Here is an 18210-nt window from a genome sequence, read left to right as displayed (position 1 = left end):
ATTTTTCAATTAAAGTTATATAATAGCCATATTTTCTCTTTATATGTACGTGTAGGTTTGAATATAGCTAGTTAGGTTTCTAATTTATCCACCCTTGTGTTGGTGCAGCAGCCAGGTTACAAAGATGGTGGGGGATGAGGGGAGGGCCCACAGCTGTAAAGGTTAATTTGATACATATAGGAGGTGATGTGGAGTGGGGATTGCAAGGCCTCTATGGCCTCTTTGTAATTTGATAATAGGGACTGGGAGGAAATCAGGCCACAGTGCCATGTACTTCCCCTTTTTTTTCTTTTCTGTCCTGGCACTATTTACCCAGATATCTTTTAAAGATATCCAGATAAGCAGCAAGCCACACAAGGCTGGATAACTTTAGACCTGCTCGGAAGCGGGTCTAAAGTTATCCTGCCAACGTAGCCAGATATATGCGATATTCAGCTACATTAGTTGGATAACAAATCCTCCCTGGAGTGCCCCTTTTTTTTAATCCGGCTATAATTTAGCCAGATAAGTGGCTGAATATGCCACATTTGCCATTCAGACAGATAACCTGCGAGTTATCCATCTAAATGGCTTTTGAATATTTACCTCAAGGATGACCGAGCACAGGCATTGTTAAATGATCCGAAGAATATTCCTTAATAAACCATGTGGAAATGCGACATGCATTTAAAATGCTTCTGTGCTACAGATAAACTGAACTACCTTGGCACGGGGGGAAATTGGGTTTCCAATCCATTCAGATTATGTAATTTATAAAACCATCCCTGTTCTAATTTGAAACTCCATGAGTTAAACATGGATATGGGCTGGACTGTTCTCTTGTAATGGTAATGTAAAGGCGGCTATAGACATGTCCTCTTTTTAGACAGAATAATGAATGATGATCCTCCTATCTGGAATTACTGACTTTACATATGTTGCACCTTCTTACATGGACAGTGTGACATTTTTCTTTAACTGGATTTTAGGAATTAGTAATGGAATTTGTGAATTATAGTTTTGGGCCCATTAGTCCTCTGTGCATGCCAAGTTTTACCATGGATAGCACCTTGGGAATAGTGCACCACCCTATACACTTTGGAATCAATGGTCCATTTGTGTTTATGGCAATACTGAAAAATGGATTAAGGTATGCAATTGTTTATTTACGTTTTTATTATAACTGCTGTGATTCTCCCAATAAATCTAATTTTCAGGGTTGTGGCAATTTGTGTTTTGTTTTTTTAAGAGTGATATTTTCATTTCATTAAAAAATTATTAATTGCTTAACACAAAGGCCTAAGCAATGTACAATAAAAAAAAACACCTCAAAATACAAAAAGCAAAGCAGGAACAAACTTATCAAAAATATTGCCAAGCATACAAACAATTACATAAATACAGTCAGAGACTAAATACTGTCTTATTTATTTAGTGATTCTTATATACCGCGGCACGTATAGATATACATCACCTCGGTTTACAGTAAACAATAAATTAGCAACAGGCTTTACATACAACAGGTTATACAGGATGTAAACAAATGACAGCAACAGGCTTTACATAAATAACGGATTTCAGGAGTACATAAAATAACTCTTTTAACTATAAAGAACAAATGCATATTCTATTTCAATAACGAAGCAGGAGAGAAAATATGCAATTAACCTGTTAAAGGCCTAATCCAATGTCAAGTCACAAATATTGCACATAGGGAGAGAAGGCGTAAAGGGAGAACAGAGAAATTAGCAGATTGAAACAAACATAGGGGAGAGAAAAGGAACAGGGAGCTGGTGAAAAGTAAACAAGAAAACGGCATTTCAGATTAATCAATGATCATTGCGTGACAGCTTGTTCGAACAACCAGGTTTTGAGGTTTTGTTTGAAAGTTTTATGGCAGGATTCGAGACGCAAGTCCAAGGGCATTTTGTTCCAGATGTTGATACCAGCTATGGAGAAAGTACGGTCTCTTGTGGACACATGTTTGATGTGTTTAAGAGGAGGAGAGTCAAGTTTAGCTTGGTGGATATTTCTTATTGGTCTATTAGATGTACGGAATATAAACTGATCGGAAAACCATTGCATCTCTTGGTTATGTATTGATTTATGGATGAGGGAGAGTACTTTAAATGTAATCCTGTAAGCTACGGGAAGCCAGTGCAGGAACATGAGAGCTGAGTGATGTGTTCGTGTCGGCGAGTATTGGTGAGTAAGCGAGCAGCAGCGTTTTGTAGCATCTGTAATGGTTGAATTGTGTTTTTCGGGAGACCTAGTAGTAAGGCGTTACAGTAGTCTAGTTTCGGCAGTATTGTGGCTTGTAACACAGTCCGGAAGTCCCGTGAATGTAAGAGAGGTTTGATTCTTTTTAGCGTATGTAGCTTGAAGAAACCATTTTTGATTGTGGCCGAGATGAAATTCTTTAAGGAAAAGTGATTGTCAATCATAACGCCAAGGCTGCGGACTTGCTGCAAATGGGGATGGTCTGATGTTGAGATAGGTGTGGTGTTAGCGGCGATGTTCTTGTGTGGCGTGATGACGAGGAGTTCTGTCTTGTTAGTGTTTATTGCAAGAAAGTTTTCTGTGAGTAGATTTTTTATTTCAGCAAGGGCCGAATCCCAAGTTTTCAGTGCATTAGCGAGTGAATCATTGATGTCTTAAAACAAACATCTGAATTGATTATGGGGTTTCTTATAAAGTTATGCTGTTACAAGTTTAGCTAAAGGCTTACCGCAAGAGGAAGCTTTTTAAAGAAAGCCTAAAAGGTTTGATGAAATGGTTTAACCTTAGTTCGATTGTGAATGGTTTCCATGAATAAATGAATGAAAAACCTAGGAGTGAGTCCCAAGGAAGCAGAATGGATTACAAATTGGCTGATTAACAGATCTAAGCGAGAAGTGGTAAATGGAACCTATTATGAAGAGAAAAGAGTGATAGTAGAGTTCCCTAAGAATTGGCTCCAAGACTGACTGTTGAATATCTTTGTGAGCGATATTACAGAGGGACTATAAGGTAAAATCTGTCTTTTTGTGGATTACACAAAGATCTGCAACAGAGTGGACAGCCTGAAGGAACAGAGAGAATGAGAAGTGACAAAAAAAAAAATCAAACTTGAAAAGTGATCGAAGGTTTGGAGGTTGGGATTCAAAAAGCACAGTCATGCATTTGAGGTACGGCAGTCCAAAGAAGTTGTATGTGTGTTTGTGGGGGGAGGGGCGAAAGACTGATATGCACAAACGGAGAGACCGTGGGGTAATAGTGTCTGATGATCTAAAGGTGGCGAAGCAATGTGACAAGGCGGTGGCTAAGGCTTCAGGGACGCTGGGCTGCACTGAAAGAGGCATAACCGGTAGGAAAAAAAAAAAATGTGATACTGCCTTGGTGAGGCCTCACCTGGAATACTGCATTCAGTTCTGGAGACCTCATCACAAAAAAAAAAAAAAAAAGACAGAATGGAATCTGTCCAAAATTCAAAAGGGCATGGGACAGAGGATCCCTGTTGTCTAGAAAATAGAAACGAACTAATGAGGTAAATGTATTATTACACAAAGTTTACATATCTGCTTGAGGGTAGCATTCACGTAGTGGCAGTTGTTACTGCCCTTAACAGAAGGCTTGGGGGGGAGCTTGCATGGAGCAGCAGTTGCTACTACCCTATTTAAAAAAAATAAATACATAAAAAGCTTGCTGAGCAGATTAGATGGACCATTTGGTCTTTATCTGCCGTCATTCACTATGTACTATGAATGAACAGGTTATGAATTGTGGGTACGTAGTTGGACGATTGACATTTAGGTAAAGACCAATGAGATGACTTTTAGGACATTCCAACCAATTAGAGAGATTCTTTTCTATAGGATTTGCCCATTGTAGAGTTACACAACACTCAGTTCTCTAGCTTCTTAGTGGGACCCCGAATGTCCCATGAGAGATTGCTATGTCTGATTCTATTAGATCCTGAAGATAAGGAAAATGAAAAGACCCTTATAGCAAGGAGACTATGACAAAACAGGCATCATATCCATGTGTGTCATTCAGCTTTTTCCCTCACTTCCAAAAAACTTGCTTTATGTGCCCAAGAGTTTTGCATCTATTTTTGAGAAATGCATTAATGAAGAATTTTTAGGGGTAAATAATAGTTTGCGATTATAGTACTCTTGAAATCTTCCAATATAAAACAAATTTAATTTAATATTTTTTTAATCTCTTCACTGATTAAAAATCAGTTGAAGCGATTTACAATACATAACAGCATAAAATACATCTCATACGATAGTATAAAACAAATACCAAAATAAACTAAAACAGAGTAAAAAAAAAAAAAAGTAAGACCCATCATTGCCCATCTCTCTGCTACCCACCTATTCATTTAATAATATTTTTTAATCATGTTACAAATTCCAATTTACAACATAGGAAGCAGTTTAAAAATGAAAATCAGGTAAAATAGATTTATTCTGCATACATGTTTCATAAAGTAGACTTGCTTACCTGTAACAGGTGTTCCACAAGGACCACAGGATATCAGTCCTCACAAGGGTGACATCATCTGTTGGAGCCCATCACGGAACTTAGATCTCAAAGAATCTAGAGCTTTCAGCCTGCTCTGCTGAGCATGTGCAACTGTAGCCACCTCCCTGTCTCTCAGGCAGAATCCCTTAGACCAGGGGTCAGGAACCTTTTTGGCTGAGAGAGCCATAAACGCCACATATTTTAAAATTTAATTCCATGAGAGTCATACAATATGTTTAAAACTAAATACAAGTAAATGTGTGCATTTTATGTAAGATCACACTTTTAAAGTACAATAAGTCTCTGAAAATATTACACCAGGCCTTAAGACACCAATACATCTCCTATTAGGAAAACGGACCAAGTCAGGCTGCTATAGAGTCCTACACAGAAACTACATGCCAGCAGAAAACCTCACCTGAATCACGTGCTGTCCCTCACCTAACATAGAATAAAGAGACCAAAACGCATAACAAGAAGCATGCAGACAAAAACTGAATTGGAAACTGCAACAAGCCAGAGTCTCTGTATGCAGTGTAACAAAGGAAAAAAGAAACATCACCCATCCTTATAAAACAAATCAAGAAATATAAAATCATCAGCGGTAAAACTGTACTAACAAAAAGAACATATTTCGAAACAGCTGATGAGTGGAATATCCAATAATTAAAAACTCATAAAACATTTCCAGATACCAACAAAATATTTCAAAATAGCAGACACAAAGACCCAGTAATGAAAAATAATAAGGATACAAAATTTTTTTTGCTCTGCATACCTGGGAACGTTTGATATCCAGGTGTCCTGAGATTGTTCTGAATTAGCAGGAGGAGGGGTGGTTTGCTTGGAACTTTCTCCTCTCTCAGTCACATACCAGCGCTCTCTCTCACACTGGCTCTCAATGACACACCTATACACACATGCTCTCAGTTCTCACATATACACGTTTTTTCTCTCTCACTTATATAGGCTCTTAATTACACATTTACACACATGCTGTCTATCTTTTCACGCTTACACACACACACAGGCTTTCAATCACATAAATACATGCTGTCTTTTTCTCTCACACACAGCCTCTCATTCACATGCTTACAAACATGTCCTCTCTTTCTCTCATTTACACACAGGCTCTCAATCACATACTCACATGCTCCCTCACCTAAATCAGCTCTCAATCACACACAGACACACATGGTCTCTCTCTCATTTAAACACAGGCTCTCAATCACATACTCACATGCTCCATCACCTAAACCAGCTCTCAATCACACAGACACACATGATCTCTCTCTTACTTATACACACAGGCTCTTAATCATACATACACATGATTTCTCTCACACCCAAAGGATCTCAATCATACACACATACTCTTTCACACAAACAGGTTTTCAATCACAAACTTACACATACAGGTTCCCAATGGTAAACTTACATTCATGCTCTCTCTCTCTCTCACAGGCAGGCTCTCAATCACAGACATACTCTCTTTCACATATACAGGCTCTCAATCATTCACATACATGCAATCTCTCACACACACACAGGCCCCCCCCCCCCCCCCCGCGGCCCGGAAGAGGAAGTGGAGAGTATCGGGTGCGTGCGCGGCAAGAAGAGGCCACGCTAGTGCGCTCGGCATCGGCCCGAAGAAAAGAAGACTGCAGCGCGGCTCGGAGGAAAATGAAGAGGTTCAACCGCGACCGATGGGACTCCGCCTCCGCGAGGGCTGAAAATGAAGAGGTTAGCGTTGGGAGGAGGCTGCTGCTGCCGCGAGTTCCCGGGGTGGGGGAGAGAGAGAGTGAATGAGCGAGCAAACACACATGCTTGCTCGCTCATTCACTCTCTCTCTCCCCCACCCCAGGAACTCGCAGCAGCAGCCTCCTCCCAACGCTAACCTCTTCATTTTCAGCCCTCGCGGAGGAGGAGTCCCATCGGTCGCGGATGAACCTCTTCATTTTCCTCCGAGCCGCGCTGCAGTCTTCTTTTCTTCGGGCCGATGCCGAGCGCACTAGCGTGGCCTCTTCTTGCCGCGCATGCACCCGATACTCTCCACTTCCTCTTCCGGGCCGCGAGGGGGGGGGGCGAAGAGACCATGCCGGTGCCGCTGACTCCAGCTGTCCTGCCGCGTTCCGCCCGGGCTGACAGCATTTTAAGCCCGGGCGGAGGAGGACCGGGGAGCAGCTGGGTCAGCGGGAAAGTGTGGCGACTGTCTGCGAGCCAGATGCAGCCCTCAAAAGAGCCATATCTGGCTCGCGAGCCATGGGTTCCCGACCCCTGCCTTAGACCATGATATAGCAAATACATGGAAAAACAACAACTCCCAGGGGAGACAGAGGGTACTGTGAAGACTAACATCCTGCTGTCCACAGAGAAGACCTGTTATAGGTAAGCAACTCCAGACATGGTACCAATGGTCCATCAGCAAAGAGGATTGCCCAGGCTCATACTCACCCTCTCTCCCAAGGAGATGCATTTCCAGATCAATGTGACATGCAGGAAGGGAGGCTATGTCATCCAGGGCAGCAGCCAAGGAGACTAGGTCCCCGGAATGTGGGTAGGATGAGCTCTCCTCCCCATGGAAACACTGGTCCTGAATTCCTCCACTGTCTGAGCCTCTATCGAAACCCAGCGGTCAGACAGAATTTCCTGGAATTCCTGCCTGGGTAGGAACTCAGACAAGTCCCAGGCCAGAGGCCCTTGATAAAGGCAAGAACAGGACATAGGAATATGCTGCAAGTGCAGCATTATTTATTATAGGACATAGGAATATGCTGCAAGTGCAACATTAAGGGGAAAACGTCTGTCAGCCACATAGTAAGAACATAAGAAATTGCCATGCTGGGTCAGACCAAGGGTCCATCAAGCCCAGCATCCTGTTTCCAACAGAGGCCAAACCAGGCCACAAAAACCTAGCAATTACCCAAACACTAAGAAGATCCCATGCTACTGATGCCAGTAATAGCAGAGGCCTTTCCCTAAGTAAACTTGATTAATAGCAGTTAATGGACTTCTCCTCCAAGAACTTATCCAAACCTTTTTTAAACCCAGCTACACTAACTGCACTAACCACATCCTCTGGCAAAAAATTCCAGAGCTCTACTAGGACCACAATGCAGCCAACAGGTGCTAGGAAGAGAGAGAAAAATAAATTAGACTTAAACTACTGCAAGGGAAGGGAGGGAAAAACAAACATCAAGGCTCTGCCTGAAAAAAACAGCTGCTTGCAGCTCCACAACAGTCACAGCCTTAGCTGTGAGGAGAGCAAAGCTGAATCTGCAACCACACGGCTCTGCAGAAAAAGAACTGAGGAACTTTGCCTGAGAGACAAGGAGGTGGCTATAGCTGCACATGCTCAGTAGAGCAGGCTGAAAGCTCTAGATTCTTTCAGATCAAAGTTCTGTGCCCGGCTCCATCGGATGATGTCACCCATGTGTGAGGAGTGACATCCTGCCTGTCCTTGGAGAATAGTGATATCTGGTTAGCCATGCATATGTAATGTTATCGGACCAATCGTTGTGCAATTTCTCCTTAACATGTAATGCAATACAAATGTTAACTAGACATGCATAGCACCATACAGAAAAACATGAGAGTCCTGAACCATGGAGTCTATAATCCAGTTAAGATGAGAAAAATAAAATTTCTAGTAATCACTTAACTATTTAGCAAATATGTGAAACGTGAGAAGGCTATGATTTTGGATTTAAAAACTATTTCTTACCATAGGTGTAATGCAAGACAAGAAAAAAAAAAATGAAGAAGGAATGAGAACATGAGGTTTTTTAATTTAAAGAAAAAATAGCAACCGAATAAGTTGCTCCGGTGCTCAAACTTACTTTAGAGTCGGAATTATGCTCTGCTGTGGTTTCAACAACCGCAATCGATACCACACACATCTTCCATAGGCTTTTCTTATATTCTTCAATCTAACTTGCTCTGAGAAGGGAAAGAAAGGTTTTTGTTATCCCAGCCAAGACAGACAGTGCAGAAATAAAATAGTGCACCTAATTAGATCACTCAACCAGCTGTTCTTTCCACAAAGCAGAGTCAAATTCATGTTAAAAGCAAAACTGGTCCATATTCTTAGCCCTAAAAATGTGACACACTCCATTCTTAACCTTAAAAAAGGGCCCCAAACTATTTTTTATGAGAAGGGACACAGAACATTTTAAATCAATGTCAGGGCTGAGTGACTGTTTGTAATGCTCCAAGCAACCAGCAATATTTTAGCAAAGCCTTTGGGCATCTTGTGGGAAGTGGGCCAGATAAACTTTCTCCACGCACTAGATGTGGTCCATGGGCTGCTTTACAAGGCATTCAACATGCTTCTTAGGCCCTTGCAGCATATTCGGGACAATGTCCAAGCCCTACAAAACTGAAACATCAATTGTCCTGTTGTTTTGGGCTCTATGGCTTATTGTAAGTCTTGTGCCAAAGTCCATTTTTCTAATTCTAAAATGTTTTGTATTTTTATCTTACTGAAGGAGACCTGCTCCACCATTTTTAAAAACTCTCTTTACCTGTTGGTAGTATATTCATAATCTACCTATACCAATTCGATACCTGCATGGGGATCTGATCAGCATAGCTGTCCCTACTACTTGAGTCACTTCAATACATAACAGAAATCGTGGATGACTAGGAGGAGTTTTCAGAAAACTAAAATACCAGTTTTTCAAAGGAAGTAAAAGCAGAACGTTTTTTGCAAGTACTAATGCTTACTTATGGGCGGATACAGTACAGTGTGCTCCGGCAGAGCGCACTGTTAGCCCGCATTTGGATGCGCTAGCTTTACCCCTTATTCAGTAAGGGGTCGAAAACGCACATCCAACCCCCCCCCCCCCCCCCCCGAAACTAATAGCGCCCGCAACATGCAAATGCATGTTGATGACCCTATTAGTCATTCCCACGCAATACAGAAAGCAAAATGTGCAGCCAAGCTGCACATTTTACTTTCAGAAATTAGCGCCTACCCAAAGGTAGGCGTTAATTTCTCTCGGCACCGGGAAACTGTACAGAAAAGCAGTAAAAACTGCTTTTCTGTAAACCCTCCGACTTATCATAGCGATATTAAGTCGGAGGTCTCAAAAGTTAAAAATAATAAAAAAATAAAAAAAAAATTTAAAAATCGGCTCACGGGTTGAAAACCAGATGCTCAATTTTGCCGGCGTCCGGTTTCCGAACCCGTGGCTGTCAGCGGGTTTGAGAACTGATGCCGGCAAAATTGAGTGTTTGCTGTCAAACTTGCTGACAGCCGCCGCCTCCTGTCAAAAAAGAGGCGCTAGGGACGCGCTAGTGTCCCTAGCGCCTCTTTTTACCGTGGGCCCTCATTTAAATACTGAATCGCGGGCACAGGAGAGTGGCCTGAATCGGCCTATAACTGTTTTAAATGCCAGTGAGTGTCATAAATCCAGTTTCAGGGGTTTGACCTTTAGTAATATGTGCTTTTTAATATTCAGGAGGAGGTGACAACCGATTTGCCTGTCTCTCAATCCTGAATTTTAAATAGCATTTTGCTACACAATGATTAATCATATTTTGACATTTTCCAGTGCATGTCCTGAGTCAGGTGAAATGACAGAAGAGTGCTGTCATGTCATAAGCAACATTAACGCTGCCTTGCCATTCACTGATTGGGTCCTCATGATGCTACATTAAACAAGCAATATCACAAGACAGGGTATGTATTAAAAGGATTCAATGCATGCTGTGAGGCATTAAACCAAGGGCTGACTGCCTTCAGTACCTGGGAAGTGTGTCAAACCCACCGAGCACATGCACTGAGTGCTACTAAGCTTTTGGTTTTCTTTTTTAAATTAATTTATAATCTTTCTGAAGGAGGAAAAAGCAGGTTTGGTTACCTGTACACAAGGTTCTCCACAGAGAGCAAGATGAATTACCCACAACACGTGGGAGACATCTGTCCCAGACCCAGCTCTCAGAGCTCAGTAAAGACTTTACTGAGCAGGAGAGAGAGAGAGAGTTCCTGCATGCTGCCTTGGGAGCCTCTCGGACTCTTCTAGAGTTTAAGCTTTAGGGAGGTAGATGACTCTCCTGTATTCATATTTATTAAAATGTATTAAAATCGCCCATGCCAAGGCCCTAGGCGATGTACAAAACATACACAATAGTAAATCCAAACAGTATACAAACTTTCCAGAACAAACAGCCAGTACACAATCCCCACGCAAGCTGTTTAATTCCATAAATTTCTGTAAACCAATTACACACACACTAGTGCCTGCAGGAAACATTTAAAGGATGCTTTAAAAGTTGCTGTGCACTCCAGCAGTCTCAATGATTCTGGAATCGTGTTCCACATCACAGGTGAAGCGATAGAAAAAGCACAGTGTCTTGTGACGCATAAGGAGCAGCCTAGTGGTTAGAGCAGCACACTACAACCCAGGGAAACCAGGGTTCAAATCCTACTGTCGCTCCTTGTGACCTTGGGCAAGTCACTTTACCCTCTGTTGCCTCAGATACAAAATTAGATTGTAAGCCCTGTGAGGATAGGGAAATACCTACAGTACCTGAATGTAATCTGCTTTGATGTACACTCTGAAGTGTCGAAACATAGAATGTAAAAATCCAAATAAATAAAATAAACTTTAACCGAGGGTACTTCAAGAAGCCCTCTTTCTTAGAATCTAAGATGTCTTGTAGGTTGGTATATTCTCAACAGAAAGCTAATCCATGGCAGAGACTTTGTGCTAAGAAGCTTGTGCGATATAAGTAATGTTTTGTACTGGACTCAAAACTGAATAGGTAACTAAACTGTGATAGAGTAGATGAAATGTGATTATTACGCTTTTTGCTACTAAACAAATAAGCTGTCGAGTTCAAAAGTAGTTGTAGTGGTTTCAATAAAGCTGGCAGTCCTAAGTAAATAATGTTACAATAGTCCAAAATTGGCAATATGGAATCCTGCACCACCAATTTGAAATCTTCAAATTCCAATGTAACCAAGCTTCGTGTGTTTGGTTGTTGAGTTATAATTAGGATTGTCACTCTATATATAAACCATTGTGATCTACACATGGAACAACGGTATATAAAATGTCTATCAAAATAAGGCCTACAGGCCCAAAGCTTATAAAAGCCACTTTTTATCTTTCCAGTTATCACATCAAAATGATGATAATCTATTATTTACCATACACCAAGGCTCTTTGCACAAGAAAGGATAGAGAATTTATGGATGTCTAATGTTAAAGACAGGAGCAGAATCGTGGATGGAACGTTTGATTGTCATGAAGTCAGTTTTTAAGATGTTAAGCCAATTTGTTATGGTGAAGTCATTGTTTAATGGCAGTTAAACAGATTCCAATTAGACTGTCTCCAACCATGTGGGAAAGATTTTTTTTTAAAAACTGAATGTCATCGGCAAAACTTTGATAGCCTTTACAGTGGTTGGCTAGAATATTGCAGATGGGAGCAAGATAGATATTAAATAGAGAAGAAAAAGCTGAACTGTAAGGTACACCAATATTATACCAAGAGGAAAGTTTGCTGCCTATTCTTGTGAACATTCAGAGAGATACGAAGTAAACCACAACAAGACTTCTACCTGAGATACCACATTCTCTCAATCGTGTCAAATGCGGATGAAATATCCTGCAATACTAGTACACAGCTATGACCCGAATCAAGCCCTCTTCTTAGGTTGTCCAGTAAGGAGATCATAAGAATCTCAGTGTTTTAAGGTTTTTCTGAAACCAAATTGGTATTGGTTCAGAATCTGATGCTCCTCTACAAATTCAGGGAGATATTTAAGTACTATTGCCGCTAAAAGTTTAGATGTGAACGCTGAGGAAGAGATTGGTCGGTAGTTTGCTGGGGTTGCAGCTTCTAACCTGGGCTTATTTATTATTTATTTTTATATACCATTATTCTGTTTACAGTCATAACAGTTCACAACATGGATAAGGTTATAAACATTGAGAATTCAATAAAATATATTTACATTAACTCATTAAAACAAATAAACACATTAACATTAATTTCAAATCATTTAAAACAAAATGTAGGTAAAATTCAAATTGAAATGATTCTTAAAATACAATAAAATAAAAAAGTAAAATAAACAGCAAATTAAAAAACAAACTTTGCCTCAATTATTACTCATAAAACCAGTCCTAAAATTTCTTAACTAGAAGACACTTAGGCTATGCCTTTATTAGGTTAGTATCCTCATATGCCTGTTTAAAAAGCCAAGTTTTTAAATTTTTCTTAAATATTAAAAATTCTTTCTGCAATCTTAATTCAGCCAGTAACGAGTTCCACAATTTAGGACCTGCAATAGATATGGCTCTTTCACCGTACTTAGCAGTGCTGTCCGTATTGAGGGAATAGATACAAAAAAAAAAACTTTATTTGCAGGAGAGAGGTCATACCTTCCTGGGTCACCTAAGGCTAATGCAACATTCAGACTTAGTTGGTGAGCTACTCTCTCTCCAGAGATACTTGAGAGAACATATGGTTGCTGCCTGTATTTCCCTGTTCTCAACATCGTGCATCAACTGGGACCAATGTTGATGCCTCTTCACTCGATACTCCGCATTGCTTTCTCTCAATGTTGATTCGATGAAGCGGAATTCCTCACTTTCATTGGGTGGGCGGAGCTAGATCATTGATAATCTACCTTCATGGCTTCTATGCTCGACCGTGATGAAGATTGATGCAGCTCCTGGGCTTTTTGATGTTGGCTTGAACTTATCCATCCCAAATAAACTCTTCCACATCCCTGACCTTATCCAGGGATGGTTAGGAGATGGACTGATTCAAATTAAAGTCAGAGACTACCTTGGGCAAGAAGGTTGGAACAGTACACAGCTGTAATGCCCCAGTCACCTGAAGGAATGGCTCCTGGCAAGACAAGGCCTGCAGTTCAGAAATTGACACACCGAACATATAGCCACCAGGAACACTGTCTTCAAAGTCAACAACTGTAAGGAAAGGCTATGCAGTGGTAGGAATGTAGCACCCACCAAAAGGTCCAGCACCAAATTAAGACTCCATAATTGAACCGGTAACTTCAAGGGAGGCCTAAGGTGCTTCACTCCCTTCAAAAAACAGACCACATCAGGATGAGACGACAAAAACACCATTCACCAGATCTCTGAAAATCGCAAGATATGCAACCTGTGCCTTCAAGGAATTAAGGGCCAAGCCTTTATCTAGCAAAAATCCAGAATGAGAGGGATCTTAACTGAACGAGGAAGAACATCCCACGCCTCACACCAGGCCTCAAAAACTCTCCAAACCGCACATAAGCCAAAAAAGTGGAGCGTGGAGTAAAGTGGTAATCACTGCAGAGGAAGAATCATGTTTTAACTGGCGAGCCCCCTCAAGGGCCAAACCATAAGACAGAATAGAGTCGGGATTATCATGAAGAACCGGTCCCTGCTAAAGCATATCCATGTGCAGCGAAAGATGAAGGGAGGCCTCCATCAGGAGTTGTTGCAAATCTGCATACTATGGATACTTGGGCCAGTCCACACCACCAGGAGTACTAGCTCCCTATAGCATCCCATCTTGCAAAATATCCTGACTAGCAAGGGCCACAGAGGAAAGGCATAAAGCAATCTGTCTTCCAGCCAGACCTGTATGAGAACATCTATTCCACACAGGAAGAGCGGAGTAAAGAGCACACACATTTAGATAAGCAACAACAAAATAATGTGCGGCGATTAATTATACTGGACAATACTATTTTAGAAAAAGTGGAGCTTTAATTCTCAATGTGCACGCAACAGTTGTGCACAAAAGGTCAACTATAGAGTAAAATGAGTCATCAAAAAAGAGCCCAGACACGGCCGTGTTTCGCGTCAGGGGGACCAATTCCAAGATTTCTTAATAACGGTGAAGTCAGCAGCTCAAGTCGTGGCGGATCAGTGGTAATACAACAATGAAGCCAAGACTTCAAGTCTTGGCTTCATTGTTGCATTTAGACTCATGCAGGATCTTTATCCTGTTGGACTCTATGCCATCCCGGACATAAAAGCGCCACTCGCCACCAAGATGCTCCTCTCTGTCATTGCGATATAATTTGTACGCAGGTATAGCACTATCCCATTGGTTATCCTATTTCCACCATTTCTCTGAGATGCCAATTAAATCTATGTCATCATTCACTGCTAGACGCACAAACTTCTGTTTGTTGCCCGACTACCTATTTAAAATAAAAAATAAATGAACACACTAAATAATATACCCTAATAGTTTACTTCTCCCCAATAATTTTAAATTTTAAAAATTTCTCCAAGCAGTACTTAGTGATTCTTTCCAGCCACCAGCAAGGTGATCCTCTCCTTTCAGTGCTCCCACTGTGTCTGAAGAAAGGCTTATAAGCCTTGAAAACAATTCCACCCAAGAAAAAGCAGCCAGATCCAGACCAAGCCCATAAGGAACTGGAGCTGGTCCCACAGAACTGCCCTTGACAGCAGAGGAGCCAGTCAAGGGAGAGCGAAGATCTGGTGTCCCCCAGTCAAGGCCATGACCAACCCATCATCAGAATGGAAAGAGCCAGGCTTAGCAAAATCCGAGGAAGACAACTCTCACTGAGCGCCTGAGCACTGCTGACACAGGTTAGAAGACAGGTCAGGCTGAGAAGCCCTAATATGACAGGCAACAAATAGAAAGACGCTAAGGCTTCTTGCTTACTGGCACCATCGCTGTGGTAAACGTGAATCAGAACAGGTCGCGTTCAAAAATGAAATGCGCCTAAAAAATAAGTGGCAAGGCACATGCACAACCTGTGCGCCAAGTTAAGTGCATAAAAAGGTTAGTGCACATAAAAAGCGAGCCCAAAAAGCCGAGCGCACAACGTGTGCGCAAAGCCAATACACTGCACACATCGAAGGCCTATAGAGCAGCAGAAAATGCATTAGGGCACGTGAAAATGGCCACCGCAGCCTACCATGTGACATGCAAGAAAAAAACCTAAGAGCGGGACCTAGCCCACCGGGGGGCCGCTCAATCCGCCGGGCTGCCCAGATCCCCAACCCTAACGGAAGCAGGAATGAACGTTGGCAAAGCACGCCAAAAACAGAGAGCAGAAGAAATCCTGAAGCCCCTCTAACTACCTCTGATACAGGTACAACTTTTTTTTTTTTTTTTTAAACCTTACCTGAGCTCAGCGCCTACCGGCTGAGTACAGAGACTATCTCCAGCTACAGGGGGAGAGGGCAACTGCCGTCATGGCCACGCTGGACCTCCTGCACCCGATGCCTTTCAGCTGAACTAGCAGCTAAGTCCATGCCGGGATATCCAGCTACCGGACCATAACACACCTCTGAGGGACCACGAAAGCACCTCAAGAATTCTCAACTGTGGGAGGGACATTTAGGTATCATCGCAGGAGAGTGGGGCTTTCTTTTCCTGAATTTAGAATTTCAGATTTCTCCTTTCAAAATGCTCAAAGCAATCCCCGAAGGGAGATGCACGTCCACCATCTGCTAGAGACGGAGAATACTGGCAGGCTGGGGTCACTGCAGGGTTATGTATACTGTAACGTCAGCTTGCTCCGTCTCCATCTGCTGGCAGGAGATCTCTGAGGGAATGGTAGTGATTGTATAACTGAGCAGTTGGAGTAGATGGGCAGGAAAGATAGGCCATATGGTCTTTTTCTGCCATTATGTTTCTGTTTCTAATATTTTCATAAGTGATGCTGCAGAAGAGTTAAAAGTTGGGTTGGAGTTTTTTTTTATGAAATACTAAGATCTGCAACAAATGGGATAAAAAAAAAAAAGGATTAGGAATGATCTAGGAAGGCTTTCTTGTAGTCATGCAGATGGCAGCAAGTTTATTGAAAAATGTAGAGAGCCATGCATTTGAGGTGCAAAATTCACAAAACAGTGCAACAAGACATTAAAAAGAGAAAGAGGAAGAATAATGGGACATGTTACTACTAGGAAAAGAAAAAGAAAAAGAGGTATTAATGCTTCCATAGAAGCTATTGGTAAGACATCATCTGGAGTATTGTGTCTAGTTCTGGAAGATATACCGCCAAAAGGGTATGGAGCAGAGGCAACCCAGAGAAGGGCTACCAAAATGGTGTTTGCTGGCCCCAAAGCCCCATGAAATAAGACTCGGGGCCTAAATATGGATACTAGCAAGGGGGAATATGATAAAGACATTCAAGAGAACTAAATAATGCACACGGAAACAAGCAATTTTTCAGCAAAAACAAAGTTCTAAAGCAAGAGGTCATAAGAGTCTCCAAGGGACAGAATCAAGAGCTTTATGAGGAAAGATTTCTACATAGAAAAGGTCAAGGATACATTGAACAGCTTCCTAGGAAAAGTGGGAGCAAAAATGGCATCAGAATTCCAGGAAGCCTGGAATAAGCCCAGAGATTCCTCAGACACAAGGCTCCACTATACAGCCCTTGTCACAGATCCAGAGAACCATTAACACAATACAGGGACCTAAGAATTAAATATCAAGTACTGGTGTCCACAACTGTGTAATGAAAATTAACCATAGAAATGGTTATTGCTCACATCTTACTACATATCGTTTTTACTATGTGTAACATAATCTAAAAAAATTAATATTTCATATTTTATTTTCTGATAAAGATCTTTAATGTGTCTATTTCAGTCTTTCCTCTTAATGGCTATAGCTCTCCTGATAATAGAACTTTTAACTTCATTCTATCTAATAGTATTGAACTTATCAGTCACATTAAAGAATGTGATGTGTAGTTCTTTGCAACGTCCATAAAAATAACTGTACTCATTTCATTGTAATTATAAGAGTTACCATGGGCTAAAAAGGCTCTATCGTGAAATACATTTGTTAGACAGGTCCCTTGAGTATGGAGCACCAGTTGACATCATAATGATCAGATGTTATATTTTTAAACAGCATTTCTTAAGTTATTTATATCTCACTCGATCAGGATTTAAAGGAGGAGGACTTTGTAGAAAATTGTGTAAGTTACATTAAATATGGAGAATGGATGTGGTAATGAAGGGGAATGTCCTCAGACATTACGGATGATTGTGTCTAAAATCCTTTCATCAATAGACCCACAATACTTTTGAAGTTTTTCAAGACGAGTTAATGAAAGGACCTAATAGAGCACTATATTTGATAAATGTTATGAAAGACGGACCTGGGATATTGGGGGAACATTTTTACAGACGTTGCAGAAGACCACACATCACATTCTTTAATGAGCGCACTAGTAGTTCTCTTAGCACGGCGGACCTGACAGGCACCAATGTTCTTCTATACAGGGTTCTGATCAATGGACTTTAGAGGGAACTTCCCTCGGGATTGAGTAGCGTTTACCATCTGTCACTGAGGGTGGCTTCCACTTCCAGCTAGTCAGTGATTGATGGAAAATTGTATAAATCTTGCCGACATTCAGACTGATGCTGTCTGACAGGAAAACAGCGGTTTAAAGAAGGAAATGAATTCACGTTAAAATGACACGGTTATCTTGTATCTGGTGTCTATTAATCTATGTTATTAACATTTATTCATGTCTACACTTAGCTCTCCAGCCCTGAAGCAGACACTAATGAGTCGAAACACAGTTTCAGGCAGGCAAGTTTTACTATTGGAGAAATTATTTCAGAGGAACCAGTGGTGTGGAGGACTTTTGCCAAACACGACTGATGAGATAAGCTCAATACTATTAGATGGAATGAAGTTACAAATTCTGTTCTCATTGGGGGAGGTATAGTCAGAGGAAAGACTGATATTGGA

The 18210-nt window shown here is 41.3% G+C and overlaps 1 protein-coding gene across 2 annotated transcripts in view; it reads right to left on the bottom strand.

Moving 5' to 3' along the window:
- Positions 1-18210, bottom strand: part of SEC63 (SEC63 homolog, protein translocation regulator) — a 261114-nt gene that overhangs the window by 202681 nt on the left and 40223 nt on the right. For both annotated transcript variants that reach the window (XM_029595314.1, XM_029595313.1), the window contains exon 2: positions 8328-8427. In XM_029595314.1, coding sequence (XP_029451174.1) covers positions 8328-8427 — 100 coding nt within the window. The remainder of the gene's footprint in view (positions 1-8327; positions 8428-18210) is intronic.

The sequence above is a fragment of the Rhinatrema bivittatum genome, chromosome 3 (genome assembly GCF_901001135.1).
Source record: "Rhinatrema bivittatum chromosome 3, aRhiBiv1.1, whole genome shotgun sequence".
NCBI classification, from domain to species: domain Eukaryota; kingdom Metazoa; phylum Chordata; class Amphibia; order Gymnophiona; family Rhinatrematidae; genus Rhinatrema; species Rhinatrema bivittatum.
The sequence above is the reverse complement of the archived record's forward strand: the minus strand, read 5'-3'. Positions and strand labels throughout refer to the sequence as shown.